The sequence below is a fragment of the Boleophthalmus pectinirostris genome, unplaced genomic scaffold (assembly GCF_026225935.1).
Source record: "Boleophthalmus pectinirostris isolate CB_2022bp ecotype Guang Dong unplaced genomic scaffold, ASM2622593v1 HiC_scaffold_19, whole genome shotgun sequence".
Classification (NCBI taxonomy): Eukaryota; Metazoa; Chordata; class Actinopteri; order Gobiiformes; family Gobiidae; genus Boleophthalmus; species Boleophthalmus pectinirostris.
This window is the reverse complement of record NW_026571140.1, coordinates 40,035,430-40,062,625: the sequence shown is the minus strand read 5'-3', so window position 1 is coordinate 40,062,625 and position 27,196 is coordinate 40,035,430. Positions and strand designations below refer to the sequence as shown.

The 27,196-nt window shown below is 41.8% G+C and overlaps 1 protein-coding gene across 1 annotated transcript in view; it reads left to right on the top strand.

Moving 5' to 3' along the window:
* The first annotated feature begins 1,798 nt into the window (after window positions 1–1,798).
* The window catches only part of LOC110168046 (tetraspanin-18-like), a 34,210-nt gene continuing 8,812 nt past the window's right edge, over window positions 1,799–27,196 (top strand). Inside the window, exons 1-4 of the mRNA XM_055154667.1 lie at window positions 1,799–1,922; window positions 14,658–14,717; window positions 23,207–23,298; window positions 25,133–25,327. Of these exons, the coding sequence (XP_055010642.1) occupies window positions 23,236–23,298; window positions 25,133–25,327 (258 nt within the window). The 5' untranslated portion in view covers window positions 1,799–1,922; window positions 14,658–14,717; window positions 23,207–23,235. The remainder of the gene's footprint in view (window positions 1,923–14,657; window positions 14,718–23,206; window positions 23,299–25,132; window positions 25,328–27,196) is intronic.

Sequence of the window (27,196 nt, the reverse complement as noted above, 5' to 3'; positions counted from 1 at the left end):
TGTCTGTGTCCATGTTTGTGTCCGTGTCCATGTCCCTGTCCCTGTCCGTGTCCATGTCCATGTCCCTGTCTGTGTCCATGTTCATGTCCCTGTCTGCATCCCTTTCTCTGTCAGCGTCCCTCTCTGTGTCCTGTCTATGTCCCTGTCCGTGTCCATGTCCCTGTTTGCATCCCTTTCCCTGTCCCTGTCCGTGTCCATGTCCCTGTTTGCATCCCTGTCCCTGTCCCTGTCTGTGTCCATGTCCCTCTCCATGTCCCTGTCTGCATCCCTCTCCCTGTCAGTGTCTCTCTCTGTGTCCTGTCTGCGCCCATGTCTGCGTCCGTGTTGTTTAAAGGTACACTGTGGAACTTTTCTGCAATCACAACAAATGTAAATACTGTATATAAATAAATGGCGAATACCACAAGTCCTGTTTTATTTTTCATTGCAGAATAAGACAAATCAGAGACTGGAGCGTCCCACAGGTGAAGCTTCTGTTACGTAAGACTCAAAGCTGTGACCATAGGACCTGTCCATGTCCCTGTCCATGTCCATGTCTGTGTGAGTGAGACAAAGTGAGACCAGAGACGGTGCATTATTCAGACCAATGTCTCCTGGAATCTGAGGCAGGACTCACTCATGCATTTATTAAATGGCCACAGTTAGTTAAGATTTTGTAATTTCAAAGCAGATTCTTATTTCATATTTTCTTTATTTTGACCATGTTAGCCTGATTGATTTTTGAGGTAGCCCAATTTAGTCCTGATGTAGACATGGTTTGGTCCTGTTCTAGTCCTGGTTTGTTCCTTGGGGGTTAGTCCTGGTTTAGTCCCAGGTTTAGTTCTGGTTTAGTCTTCCTTTAGTCCTGGAGTTAGTCCTGGTTTAGTCTTTGGTTAGTATAGGTTTGTTCCTGGTTTCCTTGGGGGTTACACCTGGTTGAGTCCTGGTTTAGTCCTGGTTTATCGCCATCTGTTCTTGGTTTAGTCCCAGTTTGTTCTTGGTTTCATTGGGGTTAGACCTGGTTTAGTCCTGGTTTAATCATGGTTTAGTCCTGGTTTAGTCCTGGTTCAGTCCTGGGTTCTGGTTCCTGGTTTAGTCTGGGGGTTAGATCTGGTTTAGTCCTGGTTTAGTCTTCGGTTAGTCCTGGTTTTCTTGGGAGTTAGACCTGGTTCAGTCCTGGTTTTGGTCCTGGTTTCATCCTAATTTAGTCCCTGTCTGTTCCTGGTTTAGTCCTGGGGTTAATCCTGGTTTAGTCTTTGGTTAGTCCTGGTTTAGTCCTGGGGTTAGTCCTGGTTTAGTCTTTGGTTAGTATAGGTTTGTTCCTGGTTTCCTTGGGGGTTACACCTGGTTGAGTCCTGGTTTAGTCCTGGTTTATCCCCATCTGTTCTTGGTTTAGTCCCAGTTTAGTTCTTGGTTTCATTGGGGTTAGACCTGGTTTAGTCCTGGTTTAATCCTGGTTTAGTCCTGGTTCAGTCCCAGGTTCTGGTTCCTGGTTTAGTCTGGGGGTTAGATCTAGTTTAGTCCTGGGGTTAGTCCTGGTTTAGTCTTCGGTTAATCCTGGTTTTCTTGGGAGTTAGACCTGGTTCAGTCCTGGTTTTGGTCCTGGTTTCATCCTAATTTAGTCCCTGTCTGTTCCTGGTTTAGTCTTTGGTTAGTCCTGGTTTGTTCCTGGTTTAGCCTTTCATTATTAACAATATAACAGTTTATATAATTAAGTATAGCCGATATTTTTCATAATCAACTTCCTGTCAGACTTTTATTGTGAAAATCCCCGGAAGCTGCTCTTCTTTTTGACGCACGCTTTACGCACGGACTTCAAATGGCTCCGGAGCAGCAGCGGCTCGACCAGAGGAGCTCACCCGGACTCCGCGCTCTGTCCTCGGGATTAATGCACCGCAGGGACCCCGGGAGCAGCGGATCAACTTCCAGACCAACACACGGAGGTAACCCACAACCTTTTACTTTTTATTTCTCACAATTTATATATTTTTTCTAGCTTTTCATACGCTAATTATTTGTTTAATTGTGGCGGTGCTACGCTAATGAATGTTTGTTGTGATGAAAATTTTGCAAGATGAGCAAAAATGTTGAAATAAATAGACTAAATAAATACATAAATAGGATAATAACTTCTAGAATTATTTTCAGACTCAACTTCATATTGACTTTTATACTTTCATAAACTATAACCATGGTTAGAAATAGTCGAAATGTGTTGTTTTGCTGTTGACGTGACAAAAAAATGAAAGCTGCACTACGTAACTTTTCTGGTGTAAATGTTCTGACACGTGCTTGTCTCCATGGATTTGCCTGGAAGGTTTCTCAGTGTGGCATTAAACTTTTATCTCCATGGAGACAAGCAGGTGATGCTACAATGCCAAGTTACAGGTCAGATTTTTTATTTTTTATTTTTTTGTCAGTAAAGTCATCTCTAATCGAATGAATGCAAATATTAAAGCTATACTGTGGAATTTTTCAGCCACTGCAATAGAGGCAAGCAAGCGCTGACTCACTATATTCCTGTATTTCTATGCTTTTTTAATGTTTACTTGTGCTTGCGATCAATAAAGTTTGTCTAAGTCTAAGTGACGGAAGGATATAGAGCTCTGGAATGAATGAATTATGCGTTAAATTTAGTTTGTTTTAATTTATATTTTGTCTCTTATATATACAGTAAAGCGTAAGTGAAATTGTAAACAAACTTGCTGTTCGTACTCTGCTTTTCTTTCTTGGAATTCTGTCGTTGGTCGTGATCCATGGGATTGTAGTCCATGTTTTGTTTTGTTTTGTTTTGTAGAGCTGCAAAATGACCAGATAAACAACAACTGCTACTACTAGAAAGTTACGTGCAGTGCAGCTTTAATTTCCATTCAAGTGTTTGTCTCTGTCTCCGTCTCTGCTGGACGTCCATCTGGTGCAGAATTCACAGAACAGGGAGTCTGATCAAACTGACAACCTTGCACAGACTTCATTATTTACAGATTAATTACTTATATTAAAGATGCACTGTGTAAAAGCCGCCACACACTACAGGATTTTTCAGTCTTAAACGATTTTTACACGAGTGTCAAAAAGTGCACAGACCACAGACATGAGAAGAATCTTACGAGACTTAAAAAAAAATCTCCGATCGCAAAGACTGCAGCGGGATACAGTTGTAAAATTACAAAGTTGTGAGTGCGATCTCGTCAGCTGTTTCCTGTCGACAGTAAAACCACTCGCTCTGAGACTCTTAAGTGTTCAAAAAATCAAAGCTCTGCACTTCTAGTTCAGATACGAGTCAAAACTGTGTTATTATTATTTGTGAAATGTGGTCCAAAACTTCAGATACGTGATTTTAAAAGCATATAAGATTGGCGATAAAGTCCACAGGAAGTAGAGTCACTGTCGCAAATCTGCAGCTTCACCTCGATTCATGTGCTGTGTGGATGTAAACAAACACACGTGAGGAACTACTCCCACCTTTTTACTTTTAAAGAATGACTCAAGCTGGATTAACAGCGCTGTTTTGTGGACTGAGGTCATTATTTGCAGACGACAGTTTCTATGGATAATGTGGATGAGAAGCTGCACTTTAAATTTACAACTTTAGGAGAGGTAATAAAGTCTTCTCAAAGTCTTATTTTCGCTGTTTGTATCTTGCGTCTCTGTGTCCGTCACTCCTCTGCCCCTGACGCTCTGTTTTATCGGCTGTTATTGTAGCGTTGCTGATGTTTGGTGGTTACGATCTGACAGAGCAGCTCAGAGAAAGGAGCACAGCGGCTTCAAAATCGCACATGAAGACACAAAGTCGGGTCACGGGAAGAAGCAAATTACAGCCAAAATCGGGCGAATTCTCCTGTAGTGTGTGGCGGCCTTAACGTTCAGTGTAGTGTCCGTCACCGTGGAGATGTTATTGCTTGTACCTGATCTGATTTTTAGCATCTGAAAAACAGCAACAAGCAGAAATAGTTGATTAATTTTAAACAGTTTGCTGTGGTCCAAAGTTATTCCTCACTTAACTTTTGCATTCAGAACATCGTAATTATTCACCACGATGAGTTTATTTTAACAGCTTTTCACAACTTTCAGAGACCGGAGCGAAAGTTTTGACTGTTAAGCCAGCAACAACTAGCAAGCTAACATGCATTTCCTGATTCTGTGACCACAAAATGTTTTATAATTCGACGCAGACAGACTTATTTTCATCTCAAGGGCTGCGAACAACACGTCTGTACTGGGGGCGAGACAAAACATACAGGCCCTTTTGACTTAAACATTCACTGTGTTGCCTAGAATGTTCCACAGTACAGCATTACACTTATTTATCCTGATGGAGACAGCGGGGGCAGGTCACATGTCAGATAAAAGTCAGCAAAAATGATTGAGTAAATGCGAAATGGGTGTGTTTAATGCCACACCGGGACATTCCCTTGGCCAGAAAAGTTACACACTGCAGCTTTAACATAAATAATTAGTCATATGAATAGAATAGCCATAAAAGCAATAGAAAAATGTGACTATTTAAACAAGTCTCATTCGTTAATTGTAGTTTCAAATACTCAAAAATGAAAATAATGTGAACTTATACTACTGCTGATTAGGGATGAGAAAAAATACTGAATTATCGATATATCGTATCGTTTAACGTGGTGATACAGTATCGATATCATGGGCTGCTGTATCGATATATCTCCAAGAGTATTTTTTGGTAGATTTTACAAAATTATTTTGTTACAGCTACAGTTTTGTTGCTTGTTTAGAGTAAGGAAACTCATTCACGTTGCAAAAAATAATATCCAGGTTATTTAAAATGACTTAAATTAAGACTTTATTTGAGTAGATTGTACCAAGTGGAGTAAGTTTCTTAATTCAAGCCAGATTCGATTTCGTTTCTATTTTAAGTGCAAAGAGTTGTTGAGTTTTTTAAATTTTATTTTAAGTATAGCAAGTTGTATTTTCATATTTTAAGTACAAAAAGTCTTATTCCGCTGATGGATCATTTTACTTGTCAAGTGAAATTTACTCAAATCATGACGAAACTTTCTTAATTCACGTCATCTTAACTTGGCTAGATTTAATTTTTTGCGGAGCATGTGACACATTTGACATTTTCACAGTTTTGAGGATTAAAATGTTTGTGTTTCATATAAACTTTGCACAAGAAGTGGTTTAACAAAGACTTTTTGGCTGCGTTCAGACTGCAGCCTGAAGTGACCCAAATCCGATTTTTTTGGCCCCTATGTCCCTGTATCTGATCTTTTAATGACAGTCTGAACGACACAAATCAGATTTTTTCAAATGTGACCCAGGACACTTGGATATGTGCTCCTGACACCGATACAAATCTGATCTTTTGACATGTGACTTCAGTGTGAACGGCCAAAGCGCATTCATCCACCTACACATTATCAACAAGTCACAAACGTCACTATTCTGCGCTGAAGTGGGCGAAAATTATTAATGAACTCCATGTCACTGAAGTGAAGCACATCTCCACTCACCACTCTTGGCTCCGTCTCCACATCCACACGTTCCTTTCAATGGACTGCCCACAAAACACCACGGCCAAAAACCTCGTCCTTCTCCTTCTCAATCTCCTCCTTAAAACAAGTAAGTTGTTCATGTTCTGGCTCCGGTACGAGAGGAACTTTAAAATCTCCAGGTGCTCGATGCTGCGTCCATGTTTGGACAACTTCTGTAAACACAGAGACGCTCACTGCGGTTGACGTCATCGTGTCTCCAGTGTCACATGTGCGACACTTTTGGGCCGTTTAATGTTCACACTGGAGTCACATACAAGTCACATTTAATTGGAAATGTGCGATAGGGGTGTGCAAAAATATCGGAATATCGATTTATCGTATCGTTTAATGTGATGATACTGTATCGATATTTCACGAAGAGTATTTGTAGGTGTGTTTTACTAAATTATTTTGTTACAGTGCTACAGTTTTGTTGCTTGTTCAGTGAAAGGAAACTCATTTATGCGACACATTTGACATTTTTACTGTTTTGAGGATTTAAATTTTTGTGTTTCATATGAACTTTGCACAAGAAGTAATTTAACAAAGCCTTTTAGTATCACAGCCACGATTTAGCCTTTATTTTTTATTGAACCGTATCGAATCGATTTGAAATATATCATATCGAATCGAAAGTGCACTGTATCGAGATATGTATCGTATCGGCAACTCCTTAATGATACCCAGCCCTCGTGAACGACCTCGCAAAAACATCGGATTTCACAAAAAAATCAGAATTGAGCGTGAAGCCCTGCTGTCTGAACTAGGGATGGGCATGATTAGTCGATTAATCGATAATTTATCATTAAGAATTTCATCGATTACGTTAATTTTAATCGACAAACCGAATGTAGGTTTTTGTGTGTAGTGTGACCAAATGGGGGTCTGTACATGTGTCTCTCTGCACTCAGAAGGAGCGAGACACAAACAGTGGGTCAGTCTGCGAACGTACCGAAGCACAAATGTGTATTTAACGATGATTTGTACAAGAAATTCCACACTTTCCGTTGCGTTCGGGACAAGTGTGAGTCCATGTGCACAGTGTATAAAGCAGCACATATGTTTCTGTGTCCAGTGGGAAAAAGTTTTACCAGGTGAGAGTCGCTCAATGTCGATGACGAGTCCCCACCTCCCTCCCCCCGTACGGTGTCCTGGTTTTGACAAACGCAAATATGGTCACACTAACCTGTATTCACCTGAGTCATGTCTTTTAATCCGACAGAAACTGACCCACATCAGCGACACAAGAGCTGTAGTTTTATCTTCGCTTAGTTTTATGCAAATTAGCGATGTGGTTTTAAGTTTTGTTTCTGTGAGAGTTGCGCAAAAACTGAATTAAACACATAATGTCAAACGGGCTGATGTGGCTCTAGAGTCGTTACGGTTTATATGTCGTAAAGTTGAATTTATTTATGCAGATTAGTGCAGATAGTAATAATAATGATGATCATTTTAATATAAAAATGTTAATGATTAATCGATAATCGATCGTTAATTCTTCCAACGATCGATTAAGAAAATTTAATCGAATGCCCATCCCTAGTCTGAACGTAGTCTTACAGTCACAGACATGATTTAGCCTTTATTTTTTATTGAACCGCATTGAACCGGATTGCGAGGTATGTATCGTATTGGCAATTTCTGAATGATACTCAGCCCTACTGCTAATATTGTGACGGTCTGGCTCTGTTTTTTTTTTTTTTATTTTTTTTATTAAGTGTTTTAAGTGATTGTTCCGAACGTGAGCGAGGGAGCAGCAGCTGTCGGCTCTACGTCCCGGTTCTTTTGAGGTTTTCCACGTTAAGCTGATGAGACAGAATCAGCAGCAGATGGTCAGTGCCCCCCGTCGTCCCCACATGCTCCTCTCTTCATCCTCAGCTCCTACCGCTCTTTCTCTTCCTCTTCCTCTCCTCCCCCCATCGCTCCTGCGTCCTCTCTGTTCTCTCTGTAGCCCCCCTCTGTCCTCCTCTCTCTCTCCCCCCGTCTCTTTATCCTCTCTTCCCCCTGTTGTCCCCAAATGCTCCTCTCTACCTCCTCAGCTTCTACTACTCTCTCTGTCTCTCTGTCTCTTTTTTACTCTCTGTCTCTCCCTCTTTGTCTCTGTCTCTCTCTCTCTGTCTCTCTCTGTTTCTTCTCTCTCTTTTTCTCTCTGTGTCTCTTTCTTTGTCTCTCTCTCTCTCTCACTGTCTCTCTCTCTCTCTGCTCTTTCTTTGTCTCTCTCTTTCTGTCTCTCTTTCTTTCTCTTCCTCTCTTTCTTTGTCTCTCTTTCTTTCTCTCTCTCTTTCTGTCTCTCTTCTCTCTCTCTCTCTCTCTCTGTCTCTCTTCTTTCTCTCTCTTTCTCTCTCTCTCTCTGTCTCTCTCTTCTCTTACTCTGCCCCCCGTCTCTCTCTCCGTCTCTTTTTCTGTATCTCTCTTTTTCTCTCTATGTCTCTCCCTCTCTGTCTCTCTTTCTCCCTCCGTCTCTCTGTCTCTCTCTCTCTCTCCTCCTCCCCTGTAGTCCCCACAAGCTCCTCTCTTCATCCTCAGCTTCTGTTCTTTCTCTCTGTCGTCCTTTCCCTCTCCCTCCCTCCATTTTCTCTCTCTTCCCTCCTCCTTGCTTCCTCTCTCTCTCTCCTTCCCTCTCCTCTTTTCCCCCTGGAGTCTCAACATGCTCGTCTCTTCCTGCTCACCTTCTCTCTATCTCTCTGTCTTTTATCTCCCTCTCTTCCCCTTACCTATCCCTCCCCATTCTCTCTCTCCCTCTTTTTTTCTCTTTCCATCTTTTTGTTTCTCTCTGCTCTTTTCTCCCCTGCTTCTCTCTCTTTCTTTCTCTCTCCCTCTGTTTTCTCTCTCTCTCTGCCCTTTTTTCTTGCAGTCACTCTCCCTTCATCCCTTCTTCTCTTTTTTCCATCCGTCTTTCTCTCCATTATCCCGTCATCTTCTCCTCCTCCTCCTCCTCCTCCTCCCTCGTTCTCCGGGAGACGGCAGCACGAGGGATGTATTTTTCAGATGACAGATGAGTCCAGATTGAAAATGTTTTGACAAGCGCAGAGAGAAAGAGAGAAAGAGAGGGAGAGAGAAGAGGAGAGAGAGGAGGACAAGAGGAAGACCAGAGAGGAGAAAGAGGAGAGAATCAGAGGAGCAGAGAAAGAAAAGGAGAGGGTCAGAAGGGCAGAAGATGGAAGGAGAGGGTCAGAAGAGCAGAGGAAGAAGAGGAGAGGTTCAGATTGAAAAGAGGAGCAGAAGATGGAGAGGAGAGGGTTAGAAGAGAAGAGGAGCAGAGGAGGAAGAGGAGAGGATCAGAAGAGCAGAAGAGGAAGAGTAGAGGGTCAGAAGAAGAGAGGAGGAAGAGGAGAGGGAGAGGGTCAGAAGAAGAGAGGAGAGAGAGGAGAGGAGAGGGTCAGAGAAGGAGAGGCGGAAGAGGAGAGGGTCAGAAAAGAGAAGAGAGAGGGTCAGAAGAGGAAGAGGAGAGGGTCAGAAGAGGAAAGGAGGAAGAGGAGAGGGTCAGAAGAAGAGAGGAGGAAGAGGAGAGGGTCAGAAGAAGGAGAAGAGGAAGAGGAAGAGGGTCAGAGAAGGAGAGGAAGAGAGAGGGTCAGAAGAAGAGAGGAGAAGAGGAGAGGAGAGGAGAGGGTCAGAAGAGGAGAGAGGAAGGAGAGGGTCAGAAGAAGAGAGGAGGAAGAGTAGAGGGTTAGAAGAAGAGAGGAGGAAGAGGAGAGGGTCAGAAGAGGAGAAGAGGAAGAGGAGAGGGTCAGAAGAAGAGAGGAGGAAGAGTAGAGGGTTAGAAGAAGGAGAAGAGGATGAGGAGAGGGTCAGAGAAGGAGAGGCGGAAGAGGAGAGGGTCAGAAGAGGAAAGGAGGAAGAGGAGAGGGTCAGAAGAGGAAAGAGAAGAGGAAGAGGAGAGGGTCAGAAGAGCAGAGGATGAAGAGGTTAAGGGTCAGAAGAGTGGAAGAGGCAGAGAAGAGGGTCAGGGGACAAGAGAAGGAAGGGAAGAGGAAGAAGAGGAGAGGGTCAGAAGATGGTGAGGAGAGGGTCAGAAAAGCAGAGGAGGAAGAGGAGAACATCAGAAAATCAGAGGAGGAAGAAGAGAGGGTTAGAAGAGAAAAGGAGGAAGAGGAGAGGGTCAGAGGAAGAAGAGGAGCAGAGGAGAGAAGAGGAGAGGGGCAGAGGAGAGGAGCAGAAGAGCAGAGGAGGAAGAGGAGAGAGTCAGATGAAGGAGAAGAGCAGAGGAGGAGAAAATGCAGAGGAGAAGGAGCAGAAGAAGAGGAGAGGGTGAGATGTAGCAGAGGAGGAAAAGAAGAGGGTCAGAGGATGCAGAGGAGAAGGTCAGAGGAGTAGAAGATGAAGCAGAGGAGGAAGAGGAGAGGAGGAAGAGAAGACGGTCAGAAGAGCAGAAGATGAAAGAGGAGAGTCAGAAGAGAAAAGGAGCAGAGGAGGGAGAGGAGAGGGTGAGATGAAGCAGACGAGGAGCAGAGGAAGTAGAGTAGAGGGTCAGAGGAGGAAGAGGAAAGAGAAGAGGGTCAGAGGAGTAGAAGATGGAGCAGAGGAGGAGCAGAGGAGATAGTTTGTGATGTTTTGTTCCACATGTTGGAGGAGGACAGTTGTAGATCTTTGGCGTTTTTGTCGTGGGAGGATCGTGACTCACAGACTCCGAGGCTCTGCTCCTCCTCCAGAAGAAACAGCTCACTCCCCACATCTGCTCTTACACTGCGCTCATGTTTGACTGTAATAGTAAAATTCAACCTTTATATTTAGTATCGAGAATCAGATACTAATCGATACTAAAACTAATATTGATACTAGATCCTCATTTGAGCAAGTGTAGATACCAAATCATTCACATTCACAGGACAGAAATTAAGGGATTACACAGATGTAAGAACCTCAAACCCCTCAAAAATTATGTTCGCCTCACAGTCACAAACCTCGGCGTCACCTTAGACCAGGGGTGTCAAACTCATTTTGGTCCGGGGGTCGTATCCAAGCTACTTTCATCCCAAAGTGTCCGGATCAGAAAACTCCTGGCATATAAACCCCAAAAATAACAATACGTTCAAATATTTGTGTAGAGAAACGCAAATCTATTACAGAAATCTTTTTTAATTGATGAACTCTTTCTTTTACAAAATATTATAATATTATGAACAACCTGAAACTTTAAGAAAAATTAAATTTCAACACAATGTTTTAACATGAATTTTATATGTAAATAGGAATAAGTCAAATTTTTCTTGGAAAATCCTGCACTCGGCTCCACTTTTCTCAGGTTGGACATTTTTCTGATGAGGGTGTCACGGTCAACAGTCAAAACGATCGTCCTTTAAGAGCGTTTGGAAAGAGAACAAGTCTTCATTTGTGCTGCTCTGGTGGGAGGGGCCACGTACAGAGACGCTGGAGACGCTGCTGTGATAAACACCGCAGAAAATTAACAATATTTTAATAGAACATATAATTTAAATATTTTAGCAGAAAATCAGCCGAGGGCCAGATTAAAGGTCTTGGAGGGCCGGATCTGGCCCCCGGGCCGCATGTTTGACACCTGTGCCTTAGACAGTGATTTTAAATTTGACAAGCAGATCAATGGTGTTTTAAAATCAAGTTTTTAACATTTGCGGCTTTTATCCAAAGTCAAACCTTTTTTATGTTTTAAACTTTTTGACCAAGTCGTGCACGCTTTTATTTCGTCATGTACATTTTTTTGAGGTGGCACGACACCGTACTTTGGAAGACTCTTTATGGAGGTTATGCCGTAAACTGGAATATTATAGCCAAAGAACAATATTGCCATGGAAACGGGCAGAAAGAGTCAGGTCAAGTAAGAGTCAGGTTTGTGGAAATGCAAGCCTCCTCACAGTAGGGATGTACATTTTTCAGTGCAATAAACACACACACACACACATGCTTTTATTTTAGTCTATTTTTTTGTTAAAAAGTGACACACTGTGGCTTTAAATTGAAGTATACTCGATCGGACTTTAAATTACAGACTGTAAAGTGGACAGCATTGATCTCCACCTGGACCTGGCTCTCTCTCTCTCTCTCTCTCTTCTTTCTCTCTTTCTCTCTCTTCGTCTCAGGAGTTTGTTTGGAGTCGTGATCTGAAAAACAAAAACATTGAAAATGAATCATTAAGTGAATCAGAGCCGCAGTGACTCAGACCTGAGCGTGTGAGGATTGTCTCTGGGTCTGCAGGAGCTCTGTACACATGGGTCATACGGAATATAATACAAACATGAAGACATACTTTTAGTCAATTCTTATTTTACTCCCAACCACTTGCTGAAACAGAGGGGCTGAAACAGAGGGGCTGAAACAGAGGGGCTGAAACAGAGGGGCTGAAGCAGAGGAGTTAAAACAGAGGGGCTGAAACAGAGGGGCTGAAGCAGAGGGGTTGAAACAGAGGAAAAAACAGAGGGCTGAAGCAGAGGAGTGAAACAGAGGGGCTGAAACAGAGGAGCTGAAACAGAGGGCTGAAACAGAGGGCTTGAAACAGAGGAGTTGAAACAGAGGGGCTGAAACAGAGGGGCTGAAACAGAGGGTTGAACAGAGGAGTTGAAACAGAGGGGCTGAAACAGAGAGTTGAAACAGAGGGGCTGAAACAGAGGGCTGAAACAGGGAAACAGAGGGTGAAACAGAGGGTGAAACAGAGGGGCTGAAACAGAGGGGCTGAAACAGAGGGGCTTGAAACAGAGGGGTTGAAACAGAGGGGCTGAAAACAGAGGTTGAAACAGAGGGGCTGAAACAGAAACAGAGGAGTTGAAACAGAGGGCTGAAAGCAGAGGAGTTGAAAACAGAGGGCTGAAACAGAGGGGCTGAAACAGAGGGGCTGAAAACAGAGGGTTGAAAACAGAGGGCTGAAGCAGAGGAGGCTGAAACAGAGGGGCTGAAACAGAGGGGCTGAAGCAGAGGGGCTGAAACAGAGGGGCTGAAACAGAGGAGTTGAAACAGAGGGGCTGAAACAGAGGGGCTGAAACAGAGGAGTTGAAACAGAGGAGTTGAAACAGAGGGGCTGAAACAGAGGGGCTGAAACAGAGGAGTTGAAACAGAGGAAACAGAGGATTGAAACAGAGAGGGGCTGAAACAGAGGGGTGAAACAGAGGGTTGAAACAGAGGGTTGAAACAGAGGAGTTGAAACAGAGGGGCTGAAACAGAGGAGTTGAAACAGAGGGGCTGAAGCAGAGGAGTTAAAACAGAGGGGCTGAAACAGAGGGGCTGAAACAGAGGGGCTGAAACAGAGGAGTTGAAACAGAGGGGCTGAAAGCAGAGGGCTGAAACAGAGGGGCTGAAACAGAGGGGCTGAAGCAGAGGGGCTGAAACAGAGGGGCTGAAACAGAGGAGTTGAAACAGAGGGGCTGAAGCAGAGGGGCTGAAGCAGAGGGGCTGAAACGAGGGGCTGAAGCAGAGGGGCTGAAACAGAGGAGTTGAAACAGAGGGGCTGAAGCAGAGGGGTTGAAACAGAGGAGTTAAAACAGAGGGGCTGAAGCAGAGGAGTTAAAACAGAGGGGCTGAAACAGAGGAGCTGAAACAGAGAGGCTGAAACAGAGGGGCTGAAACAGAGGAGTTGAAACAGAGGAGTTGAAACAGAGGGGCTGAAACAGAAGAGTTGAAACAGAGGGGCTGAAACAGAGGAGTTAAAACAGAGGGCTGAAACAGAGGGGCTGAAGCAGAGGGGCTGAAACAGAGGGTTGAAACAGAGGGGCTGAAACAGAGGAGTTGAAACAGAGGAGTTGAAACAGAGGAGTTGAAACAGAGGGGCTGAAACAGAGGAGTTGAAACAGAGGAGTTGAAACAGAGGGCTGAAACAGAGAGTTGAAACAGAGGGCTTGAAAACAGAGGGCTGAAACAGGAGTTGAAACAGAGGAGTTGAAACAGAGGGGCTGAAACAGAGGGGCTGAAACAGAGGAGTTGAAACAGAGGGGTTGAAACAGAGGAGTTAAAACAGTGGGGCTGAAACAGAGGGGCTGAAACAGAGGGGTTGAAACAGAGGGGTTGAAACAGAGGAGTTAAAACAGAGGAGTTGAAACAGAGGGGCTGAAACAGTGGGGCTGAAGCAGAGGGGCTGAAACAGAGGGGTTGAAACAGAGGGGTTGAAACAGAGGAGTTAAAACAGAGGAGTTGAAACAGAGGGGCTGAAACAGAGGGGCTGAAACAGAGGAGTTGAAACAGAGGGGCTGAAGCAGAGGGCTGAAACAGAGGAGTTGAAACAGAGGAGTTGAAACAGAGGCTGAAACAGAGGGTTGAAAACAGAGGGGCTGAAACAGAGGGGCTGAAACAGAGGAGTTTGAAACAGAGGGGAAACAGAGGGCTGAAGCAGAGGAGTTGAAACAGAGGATGAAACAGAGGGCTGAAACAGAGGGGCTGAAACAGAGGGGAAACAGAGGGTTGAAACAGAGGGGTTGAAACAGAGGGCTGAAACAGATGAAACAGAGGAGTTGAAACAGAGGAGTTGAAACAGAGGAGTTGAAACAGAGGGGCTGAAACAGAGGGGTTGAAACAGAGGAGTTGAAACAGAGGGGCTGAAACAGAGGAGTTGAAACAGAGGAGTTGAAACAGAGGAGTTGAAACAGAGGGGCTGAAACAGAGGGGCTGAAACAGAGGAGTTGAAACAGAGGAGTTGAAACAGAGGAGTTGAAACAGAGGAGTTGAAACAGAGGGGCTGAAACAGAGGTTGAAACAGAGAGTTGAAACAAGGGCTGAAACAGAGGAGTTGAAACAGAGGAGTTGAAACAGAGGGGCTGAAGCAGAGGGGCTGAAACAGAGGAGCTGAAACAGAGGGGCTGAAACAGAGGGGCTGAAGCAGACTGGTGCTCATTGAATAACTGAAATATGTGCATTTTTAAAAGACAGAATGAGCCCCCAGAGCTAAAGTTGGAGTAAAACTTCCCGAAATTCACTTGTAAGCCTGAGGACCAAGAAAAATTGGTCTGACGGCTGCATTTGGCCCCGAGCCCTGATGATTTTAAACTGTCTGATCTAAAAATTTGACATCCTTGAAACAGAAGCTAGAATTGTATAATATTGAATAAAATTGAATGATTATGAATATGAATAATATTGGTTCAACAGGATTATAAATTAACCAGATGACCTTCACATTACCGTGTGTGTGTCACTCCACAGAGTAAATCCTTTGTTTTGATATTATATTTCAAATATGTGCTGAACTAAATACTACATTTGTTCATTTTCTTTGTGCAGCTCATGTGAACAGATCTGCAGCCTGTTTCTGAAGAGTCTCTCAGCTACACACATTTACAGGTAATATAATTTTACTGCAACTAGAACTATATTTTATTTAAAAAGATATGTCTGCAGCTACATAAAAACTCTATAAACTGTGTCCCCCGTGTCTGTGCGCTCTGACTCAGACTGTAATAAAAAGGCTTAGCTTCAATATCTGTTTTCATTTAGGTAATTCTTTATTAACTAAAATATTAATTATACGGATGTAACAGTAACTGAAATGAGATGTATATCGTGATAATATTGTACAGAGAGATTTGGATATTGGTTACATCCCTAATTAATACTATTGTAGGTTTTAAATACTCATTTGAAGTATCGATACTGAAGAAATCCCATAAAGAGGACAAAGGTAGAATGGTTTTGGTCTATTTTGTGTTGAAAATTACATTCTAATGTTACAAAGAGTTTCAGTTTTTTTTTTTTTTTTGACTCTCGTGATGTTTTTCATTCACACGTGTTTGAGTAACTCTTTATTATTAGTTTAGAGTTTTACATCTCCAAAGCTCAGAATGCTCTGTTCCACCTTGTGATGTCATGAAGCTGCAGTTTTCAGGTTAACAGCTCCTTTCTACATTTAGTTCAGCAGAGTTTGGCAATTCCAGGTCTGAAATCATCCAGATGATGATTCTAATGAAGGTGTATGGAGTTTAAAAACACAGTGGAGCACTTCCTTTTGTACCCCATGACATCACAAGGTGGAATACAGTATTTTCGGTTTGAGAGAAGAAGTCTAAAGTCTAAATAAGGGCCCGGTCAAGCAAAAGAATAGAAGAATAAATTAAAGTTAATGCATCTGATATAAAAATGTATTGAACAGATACATATGTACTCTAGTTTATGAAACTGTTGACCTTTTTTCTGTACCATTTTTGGTTCAAAAGTTACATATGTTTTAAACAGACCATGTATGAAACATGGAACAAAAATTATTTCCCAAATTTCAAAGACCTGCAAATCATGTAAATAAATGGATGTATTTCATCATATCTTGTGTTATTCCATCTTTGAACTGTTGATGAAGGTTCATGATTAAAAAATATATATATTTAAAATGATAAAAATGTGCTTGGAAGGACTGACATATTTTATAGAAATAGTAATTCCTTTCATTTTGAAGTAATATTAAAGTATTCAGAAGAAAAAAGTGACAAATTATGTAAAATCGTGCACCTTCTACTTGTTTGCACAATTTTCCCTCCGTTACTTTCCCTCCGTTACCATGACCTTTCTTAATAAAAAATCTCATGAGTCAAAAAGTAAGAGGTTTTTCAACCTAATCTTGTACCATATGGTAGAAAACTATATGAAGCAAATATTCAAACCAGTTTGTTAAGGATATGTAAGTGAGAACCAAGAGTTATCACTGTTTGTATTTATTGACCAAAAAGTGCTGCATATTTCATTCCCTCCGTTACCGACATGAGTTTTTAAATTTTTTGTCAACAACTTGAAAGAATATCACAGGTTTAACTTGACCCTGTTGGAGTGTAACTCTTTCCTACATTCTGATACTTTACTTATTTCAATAGTCCCTCTAGTTTCTGAATAAGAGACATTTGAATGTCAAAAATCTGCCCCTGTTTCCCTCCGTTACTGCTTTACTGGACCCAACTACAATTTTATACATTTTTATCACCTAACCCAAAGTAACCTTGTTTATTTAGCTTAAACTCCGTCCGTCCTGTCACTGATCACTGATAATATTACAGTTCTGATGATGATGATGATGTGGGGACTGAGGAGAAGAGCAGTCTGACCCATCTGTGATTCTTGGACGTAAAAACGCAGGAGCAGAGGAACAGACGCGCGTGGGCTGGACACGAGCGTGTAGTGCAGGCAGGGGGCACTATAGCACACACACATACACACACACACGCACACTCAGCACATTAACAACAGCAGAGTAAACACACAACTATATATAGAATAGTACAAGACTTCTCTGATGAGTTGTTTACAGATTGAAGACGGTGATATTAGTGAAAATGTCATACTTGATTTCAACACTAAGAAAAAGGCAAAAAAAAATACTCAATATCAATTTCAAAACTTCGATATTAATAAAAAAAAAAAAAAAAACTTTTAAAGGGCCCATATTACGCTACTTTATAATGTTGTTTCCTCGTCTTAAACAAACCTGGAGTTGTGTTTTGTTTCACTCACACACGTTTAACTCCACAAACCCTGCAGATTTAGACTTTAGAGTTCTTCTCTCAAACTGAAAATACTGTGTTCCACCTTGTGATGTCATGTGGTAGAAGAGGAAGTGCTCCACTGTGTTTTTAAACTCCACGCACCTTCACGAGAATCATCGTCTGGATGATTTCAGACCTGGAATTGCCAAACTCTGCTGAACTAAATGTAAAAGGAAATGTAAACTAGCGCTTCATGACATCACAAGGTGGAACAGAGCATTTTGAGGCTTGGTACCACGTGACTGGCTCAGGAAGTGGTTTGTGGATTTGGCGCGCGCTTCGAAACATAAGGGTCAGTGAAACGCAACAGATTCCCACTTACATTTTCTGATTTTGGGTTAATGTGAGTTTGGTACATTCTATTTGAGATTCTGGTAACACTTTATAATAACTACACCTTATTTAGCCTTAATAAAGCATGAACAAAGACTTAATTAATTAATGATTCACGCGTAGTAACTACTTAATTACTACCTGAATTAGCACTTAACTTGCACTTAATTCACCTGTGCTGTAAATAGTAACTCAATACTTCTTAATTACTCATGAACTAACCATTTGCATGTTTACAAATGCATATTATGTTCACATTTGAGCATTTATTAATGATTAGTAAGCTATGAGAGAATGATTGACGACCATTATATCATGAACACAGACTCCATGTTAATAAATTCACAATTTATGTTGATATCGCAAACATTTAATTATTAATCATTCATTTATTCAGTATAAATCTTTCCACCTTTCCACCTGTAATTGAATAAATGTAAAGTAGAGCTGTTTAATGTCACACTGTGGAACATTCTAAGCAGAGCGATGACAAGAAGGTGCTGGACTGGCCCTCAAACCGAAAAGTTACACAGTGCACCTTTTAAGCACAAGCGTTGGCCGCGTTACCACCTCTGGAAATGTTCCAAACGCTGAAATAATGCACAGGAGTCGGGCCTTTCTTCTAACTCCTACACGTGACCCATTTTTCTGTCTTCTTAGCCTCTTTGTTTTTTTTTTTTTTTTTTTTTGCAGTGAGTAATGGAAGTGTTTGAATCACAAAAGACTTCAATAAACAATGTACTCGTTTCTATGGCAACAGGAGCCTCTGCTTTTCAACAATAAATCTATGTTTTTTTTTTGTGTGTGTGTAATTTTTACATCAAGTGAGTCTTCTGCTCCTCTGACCCTCTCCACTGTTCCATCTGCTTCCTTTTACCCTCTTCTCTGCATCTTCTGACCTTCTCTGCTCCTCTGACCCTCTTCTGACCCTCTCCTTGGCTCCTCTGACATCTTCTCTGACCCTTCTCCTCTCTGACCTCTCCTCTGACCCTCTCCTCTACATCTTCTGGCCTTCTGACCTTCTCCTCTGCTCTTCTGACCCTTTCCTTTGCTTCTCTGCCCCTCTCTTCTGCATCCTCTTCTCCATCTGACCCTCAGCTGTGTTCCTCTCACCCACTGCTCTGCTTCTTTTGACCTTTTCCTCTGCTCCATCTGACTTTCTCCTCTGCTTTTCTGACCCTGTCCTCTACATCCTCTATTCTTCTGACTCTCTCTTCTGCTGCTCTGACCCTCTAATCTGCTCCTCTGAACCTCTCTTCTGCATCCTCTGCATCTTCTGACCTTCTGCATCCTGTATTCTTCTGACCCCTTCTCTGATCCTCTGACCCTCTCCTCTGCTCCTCTGCATCTTCTGCCCTTTTCCTCTGTTCCTCTGAACCTCTCTTCTGCATCTTCTATTCTTCTGACCCCTCCTCTGACCCCTCTATGCATCGTCTGACCTTCTCCTCTGCTCCTCTGACCCTCTCCTCTGGATCTTCTGACCTTCTCCTCTGACCCTCTGCTCTTCTGACCCTTTCCTCTGCTCTTCTGCATCTTCTGACCTTCTCCTCTGCATCCTCTATTCTTCTGACCCCTTCTCTGACCCTCTCCTCTGCTCTTCTGCATCTTCTGCCCTTTTCCTCTGCTCCTCTGAACCGCTCTTCTGCATCTTCGGGCCTTCTTCTTTGCTACTCTGCATCTTCCGACCCTCTCTTCTGCATCCTCTATTCTTCTGACCCTCTTCTATGCATCTTTTGACCTTCTCCTCTGCTCCTCTGACCCTCTCCTTTGCCCCTCTGACCTTCTCCTCTGCGTCCTCTGTTCCTCTGACCCTCTGACCTTCTCTTCTGACCCTCTCCTCTGCATCTTCTGGCCTTCTGACTCTTTCCCCTCCATTCTCTGACGCTCACCTCTGCTCCTCTGACTCTCTGACCTTCTCCTCTGCTCCTCTGACCCTCTCTTGTGCATCTTCTGACCTTCTGACCCTCTCCCCAGCTCCTCTGCATCTTTTGACCCTCTCCCCTGCTCCTCTGAACCTCTCTTCTGCATCCTCTGCATCTTCTGACCTTCTCCTCTGCATCCTGTATTCTTCTGACCCCTCCTCTGACCCTTTCCGCCGCTCCTTAGCTCCTCTGACCCTCTCCTCTACGTGCTCTGCATCTTCTGACCCTCTCATTAGCTCCTCTGCTCCTCTGACCCTTTTCTCTGCAAGTTCTCGCACTCTCCTCTGCTCTTCTGCTCCTCTGACCTTCTCTTCTGCTCCTCTGACCTTCTTCCACCACATCCATACATGATTTGATCTTCTTTATGACGTTTTCTAACCATTTTAACATAAATTCAATCAGGCTAAAAGCTCCACCAGTAAAAAAAAACTGCACGAGAGCTGCATTTTAACTTCACTAAAAGAGACAAGAGGGAACAGATGGAAGGTCAAGACCCTATAAAAGTGTCACACAGGGTTGTACTACTCTAGAAAAACACCTCAAAATGTTGCAAATAACTCAAACCCAGGATTTAATATGACATCAAAAGAACTTAGAAAAGATTCAGTTTCATATTTTATCTTTAGTTTCTACAATTTACACAAATATTTACGTATTTATTCATTCATTTTTTTATTATTTCCCATGTGATTTCAACAGTGTTGGGGAGTAACAGATTACATGTACCAGAGTTATGTAATCAGAGTACAAATTATGAGTAAATGTATTCAGTTACAGTTACTGTTTCAGTGAGTGGTAATTGGATTACAGTTACTTTGTTGAAATAAATGGATTACACAGCGGTATTTTCCTGTTTTCACATTTTTATTTTTATTTATTTATTTATTTTTGGTAATTCCACTCATTGCTGGACACTAAACCAGGTCTAAACCAGGACTAAACCAGGTCTAAACCAGGTCTAAACTAGGACTAAACCTGGTCTAAACCAGGACTAAAACCAGGTCTAAACTAGATCTAAACCAGGACTAAACCAGGACTAAACCAGGTCTAAACTAGGACTAAACAAGGTCTAAACCAGGTCTAAAACCAGGTCTAAACTAGGTCTAAACTAGGACTAAACCCGGTCTAAACCAGGACTAAACCAGGACTAAAACCAGGTCTAAACCAGGTCTAAAACCAGGTCTAAACTAGGTCTAAACTAAAACCAGGTCTAAACCAGGACTAAACCAGGTCTAAACCAGGTCTAAACTAGATCTAAACCAGGTCTAAACCAGGTCTAAAACTAGGTCTAATCTAGGTCTAAACTAGGACTAAACCTGGTCTAAACCAGGACTAAAACCAGGTCTAAACTAGATCTAAACCAGGACTAAACCAGGACTAAACCAGGTCTAAACTAGGACTAAACCAGGTCTAAACCAGGTCTAAAACCAGGTCTAAACTAGGACTAAATCCGGACTAAACCAGGACTAAACCAGGACTAAAACCAGGTCTAAACCAGGTCTAAAACCAGGTCTAAACTAGGTCTAAACTAAAACCAGGTCTAAAACCAGGTCTAAAACCAGGTCTAAACTAGGACTAAATCCGGACTAAACCAGGACTAAACCAGGTCTAAACTAGGTCTAAACCACGACTAAACCACGATTAAACCACGACTAAAACCAGGTCTAAACTAGGTCTAAACCAGGTCTAAACCAGGTCTAAAACCAGGACTAAACCAGGTCTAAACCAGGTCTAAACCAGGTCTAAACCAGGTCTAAAACCAGGTCTAAACCAGGTCTAAAACCAGGTCTAAACCAAGACTAAACCAGGACTAAACTATGTCTAAAACAGGATTTAACAGGACTAAACCATGCTGTGTGGACGTGTCTCCTCCTCTTATCAATAATATTTTTAATTTGGTTCAGTAAAGTCTGGGCTTTTTATTTTCTTTTATCAGACAAAACTTCTTAAGTTACAATATCCTTGTCTTTGCTTCTCTACAGCAAATCAAGTAATCCGAAGTATTCAGATTACGTTACTCACTTTAAGTAATTTAATGTATTACGTTACAAACTACATTTTGGGGTATGTAATCTGTAATCTGTAGGGGAAGACATTTTAAAAAGTCACCTTCCCAACACTGGATTTCAACCTGAACTCAGCTCCTGAAATAAAAACTACATCGTGTTCTCTTGTTTTGTTTGTTTTATGATGATGAGATGTCCGGGCTGCGCTCTGAAACGCTCGTCTTTCTTTCTTCTTCTCCGCTGTGACAGGTGGCAGAGTGGTAAACAGCAGCCGGAGCCACAGTTGGTCCAATTCACAGTAGCCCCCAGTAGCCCCGCCCACCGCCGCATAAGGACACGCCCACAATTTCCCAGCTGATTCATAAATTAAATCAATAAAAGTGGCGAAACAAGTAAATGTAATTGAAATATGTATACGTTTCCACATTTAAATATTTGGCTCAATCACCACATACAAATTTTGGATTAAACTGGGACTAGACCAGGACTAGAACAGGACCAACACTGCAAATTCTCTGATCTGTCCAAGATTTTAAAACTTATATCAGGTTATTTATCTTGTTTTTTACATTTATTATCGACTTACTAGTTCTGAGATGCTTCATTCTCATCTAGAGGTCGTTTATTTTAAGAGAACTTGTCAAGTAAATTTATCTTGCTGCATGGACAGATAATTGCACTACTTTTAAGTCATTTTCTGATAGATTTAAGTGTTTATATCTTACGTTTTGGACAAGCTTTTTTGCAGTACAGTGTTGGGGTGTGTTCAGCCTCGACGGGTTCTGATTTGAGTCCAGTTTAGACCGGGTGCTAGACCTGGTTTGGTTCTGGTTTAGGCTTGGTTACATCCAGGTTTAGTTTCTGGTTTAGTCCTGGTTTAGTGCCAGTTTTTATGTGTCTTATGTGTAAGTGTGAACAAACCTTAGGACTCAAACTGGGCCCAAAACATAAACCAGGACCAACACAAAACAAAGGAGAAAGGAAGCAGAGTCACATGGAAACCAGCTCTGTATGAATTTCAGTCACAAATCAGAGTTAACATTCTGATTAAGTAATTATCTTTACATTGAATCTTATTTTATATCTCCAGTATTGTAATTCAAATTTTGTTCATCTGTGATACACGTAGGATTCGGTGGCATCGTGTAGTCATTTTGGTACAAATGAAGAAAAAATCTGCTACTCACTAATGTGATCCGTAGGAGGAACCGACAGCTGCACAGATCTTTGTCAGCTCTCACTGGGCACTGCAGTTTTCTAACACAAAAGTCACTGGAATTTTTTTTTTCAGTGAATATTGAGATTTAAAATGTTTAAATTACAACATAATGATCCACTGGTGTCATAGATTAGAACAGACACAAGTATTTCTTCTTAAACTAAACTTAACTAGACTAGAACAGGACCAAACCAGTTTTGGTATGTTAGTGATTTGAGCCCAGTCCTAGGTTTAGTTCTGGTCTAGTCCAATAATAATAATAATGTATTTCTTTTATGCAGTGCTTTTCTGGACACTAGCAGACTGATGGAAGCAAGGCTGCGCCATCGACCCCTGCAACCACCACCATCACTCACACACACACACACACACACACACCACTCACACTAGGTCATGTGGGTGACGTGTCTTGCCTAAGGACACAACAACAGTTTTTGTAACTGGTGCCCCCCTGTGGCTCCTTATTTTCCCATCGGTCTCCCATCTGAGTCCTGACCAGGCCCGGCCCTGCTGAGCTTCTGAGTTCTGACAGGATCAGATTTTGACAAGATGATATGTCCAGGATTTATTTTAAAATTAGTCCCAGTTTAGTCGGAGTTTGATGTGGTTTATGTGTAAGTGTGAACGCACCTACGACTACAACCGAGCTCAAACCACAAACCAGAACCAACACAAAACACAGGTGGAGGAGACAAGAGTCACATGGAAACCAGACGTGCATGAACTTCAGTCACAGATCAGAGTCAACATTCTGATTAATCATTTATCCCTACATTGAATTGTATGTTAATCTCCAGGTTTGTGCTTTGTCCCCTGTTGTGTCCAGGTCCAGAGCTGCTCTGTCCCGGTGTCAGGATGGAGGGGGACTGTCTCAGCTGCATGAAGTACCTCATGTTCATATTTAACTTCTTTATTTTTGTGAGTCTCACTTCATTCTCCAGCTTCTGTAAGGTTGTGTGTTATTATTTCAGATGGAATTTGAATTTATTTGTTTGGAGGATAAGCCCCTTGAGATGTGTCACCATCTCGTTTTCAAGGGGGTCCTCAAGATGGAGGGCAGGGGCCGAAATGACTCTGTGGGAGATTAACTGTTTATGAAAGTAATAACCACTCAGCCAACCACTTTTTCTTTTTTTTCTTTTTTTGTCATTAATTTAAATCGTAGACAATGATTTATCTTAAAACTTGTGTCGTAGTCCTCAAGACCGTTTTTTGGCGGTTTCAGGCTTGAAGGTGCTTGGACTCGGTCTTGTCTCAGTCTTGTCTCGGTCTCGAGGTCTGACACTCGACCAGTAATAAAATGGAGATAGTTTTATAAAAAAAAACATAGATATATTTGTGCCAAAATAACTGTAAAATACAAATAAATGGTAAACATTACAAAGATGGTCTCAGTTTGATCTCAATGGGCCATGGTCTCGGTCTTGTCTCATCTCGGTCTCGACCCTCAAAGGTCTTGGTCTTGTTCTCGTCTCAGGACCCTGTGGTCTTGGACTGGTCTTGATCTCAATCAGTGCAGTCTTGACTACAACATTACTTAAAACTAATCAGATTAAACATGAGTGATGAGTGTTAGTTTGTTTTGCAGATTTTAATTTGTAAAATGGGGACATCTGGTTTACTTTTCACTTTCTTCTATCATCAAAATAAGTTCCCAGAAATGTGTGTGAAAAATAGATTTTATTTTAAAGCTCTGTACATATAAAGTTTACTGATACTGACAGTTTAAATATTGTGAAATTGGTAAAATAGCAAAAATATGACTCTTTAAGATGACTAATGTGCAGATATTGTTCCAACAAAGCAGCTAAATCACTCCTGTCAATGTAATAAACACACAAAAATCTGTGATTTAACTTCAGTTTGTGATTTTATTTTCTACAATCCACATTTCTAAACAGTCAATTAATGTTAAGCAAATGAACAGCATTTAGTAAAAAACATTTGGGATTGTTTCTCTTCAAACTTCTCTCTAATGAATTAGTCTAATAAATAGAGGATAATGCTAATCGACAATACATAAATTTAAATTTGTTCAATTGTTTTGAGACAATGATTTAATCATTCAAATAAAACCACATTAAAAACAATTGTGAAGGGTCCATGTGGCATTTGTTCTTTTGAATTTCAATTAAGAACGAAAAGCAATAAAATGGGAAAACAGTTTCCGTTTTAGTGTCAGATTTCAACCTCTATTTACAATATTTAATTTAAGTTTATTTCAAATAACACCAATCAAAAAAACAGTTGTTCCTATTTTAATTTTGATATTTTATTCTCTCTGGTTTATTTACCCCAGAGGTTCTGTTTATGGCCTAGGGTTAGAGTTAGTTAATGACTTTCTAAGACGTGAAAGTAAAAGCGTCGATATAAAAGAAGACGACATGTTTATCCGTGAAATTGCAACGATCTTTCAGGTAAGTCCTTCCAGCTGCAGAACTTCGGGGCAAATAAACCAGAGAGAATAAAATATCAAAATTAAAATAGGCACTGAGACTGTTATTTGAAATAAACTTTAAATTAAATATTGGAAATTGAGGTCGAAATCTGTTTTTTGTTTGACACTGAAACGGAATAATGAAATAACAAACTGTTTTCCTATTTTATTGTGTTTCGTTCTTAATTGAAATTCAAAAAAACTAATTGTACATGGACTGTGATGTAAAAATAGATCAACAGTTTAATTGATGTACGTCTTGATTAGCTTGCCTCTCGTTTATCTGCAGAAATCTCTCTCTGTCTCCCCCTGCAGGTGGGAGGCTCCGTGCTCCTGGCCGTGGGAGGCTGGGTGCTCTTTGACCCTCTGGGCTTCAGGGAGCTGGTGGCGTCGAACCCTCTGCTGTTCACGGGGGTGTACCTGCTCCTGGCCCTGGGGAGCCTCCTGTTCCTGCTCGGGTTTCTGGGCTGCTGTGGATCCATCCGCGAGAACAAGTGTCTGCTGCTCTTTGTGAGTAAAAACAGAAAAGTGTGTATTTATAAAGATGTATGTGTAGTGTTTGAGGGTCGTGAGCTTTGAGTACCACACACTGTTTTATGTCCCTGGGCAAGACACTTCACCTGCCGTACCAGTGTGAAAGTGGTGTGGGATGGTGATGGTGTGGGAGTGATGGACGATGTTTGAGAGGCTCTCGATGCAGCTTTGTCTCTGTCAGTGTCAAAGTAAAAGTACGAAAGTGCTGTACTTAAGGAAAATACAGATACCTAAAATGTATACCGTATTTTCATCATTGAACTTTTTTCACATATAAACCGCATTAAACGAAACACAACAGTAAGGCTACGTTCAGACAGCAGGGCTTAACGCTCAATTCCGATTTTGTTGTGAAATCCGATGTTTTGCGAGGTCGTTCACATTTCCAATTAAATGTGACTTGTATGTGACTCCAGTGGGAACATTAAACGGCCCGAAAGTGTCCCACATGTGCACTGGAGACACGACGACGTCAACCGCAGCGAGCGTCTCTGTGTTTACGGAAGTTGTCCAAACATGGACGTGAGCATCGAGCACCTGGAGATTTTAAAGTTCCTCTCGTACCGGAGCCAGAACATGAACAACTTACTTGTTTTAAGGAGGAGATTGAGAAGGAGAAGGACGAGGTTTTTGGCCGCGTTTTGTGGGACAGCGGCAGCGACGTCCGTTGAAAGGAACGTGTGGATGTGGAGACGTAGCCGTGAGTGGTGATGTGCTTCACTTCAGTGACACAGAGTTCATTAACAATTTTCGCCGACTTCAGTGCAGAATAGTGACATTTGTGTCTTGTTGATAACATGTAGGTGGATGAATGAGCTTTGGCCGTTCAGACTGAAGTCGCATGTCAAAAGATCAGATATGTATCGGTTTCAGGAGCACATATCCAAGTGTCCTGGGTCGCATTTGAAAAAAATCTGATCTGTGTCGTTCAGACTGTCATTAAAAGATCAGATACAGGTCACATGGGGCCAAAAAATCAGATTTGGGTCACTTCAGGCTGCAGTGTGAACGTAGCCTTAGATAAGTCAGTCAAACTTTATTTAACATGTTCACAATAACTCTCAACTTTGTTCAATTGTAACACGTAAAAAAAAATACTGTCTGAGACGCTAAACTGTTGCTGTATTCACAATAACTCATAATAGTTCAAACAGTTGGGCGATTCCAGCGTCCAGCACGCCCACATCCCTCTCATCATTATCCGAGTCAGTGTGGTTACTGTTCCCTGGCAGTTCAGTGATGATTCTGGTCTTGGTGAAAGCTCAGACCACAGTTGATCCTGATCCTTAGTCCGGGCGTCCACGATCCGTTGGCAGATCGTGGCGTAAGTCGCCCGGCGCTGTCTCCCTGTCTTGGTGAATGTGTGTTCGTCTTCTCTCATCCACTGCTCCCACGCAGCTCGCACTTTCACTTTATAACAGTCTTGAGTTTAAAGTGGGTGTTGTAATCGTGTCTCTTGACAGGTGCATTTTGATATTAAAAGGAATTACAGTCTGTATTACTCCTGATGCTCCTGACTACAGGAGCCGTAATGCTGCAAGTGGAGCGGCTTTGTAGTTTACTAAAGTCGTACTAAGACACCTCAATAAATTCATATATGAGGCGTCTGGATTATAAGGCGTGCAGTCGTTTTTTGATGAAATTAAAGGCTTTTAAGTGCGCCCTATAGTGCAGAAAATACGGTACTTAAGTACATGTTAAAATGGGTACTTTTTACTTTTACATCTGAGTATTTGTATTTTCTGCTCCACTACATTTTTGAACAAGACTGAAAAGTAAAAATATTTATCATTATACAAAACTTTGGGGGGCAGGAGCGCTACTTGGACAAACAGAAATTATGCA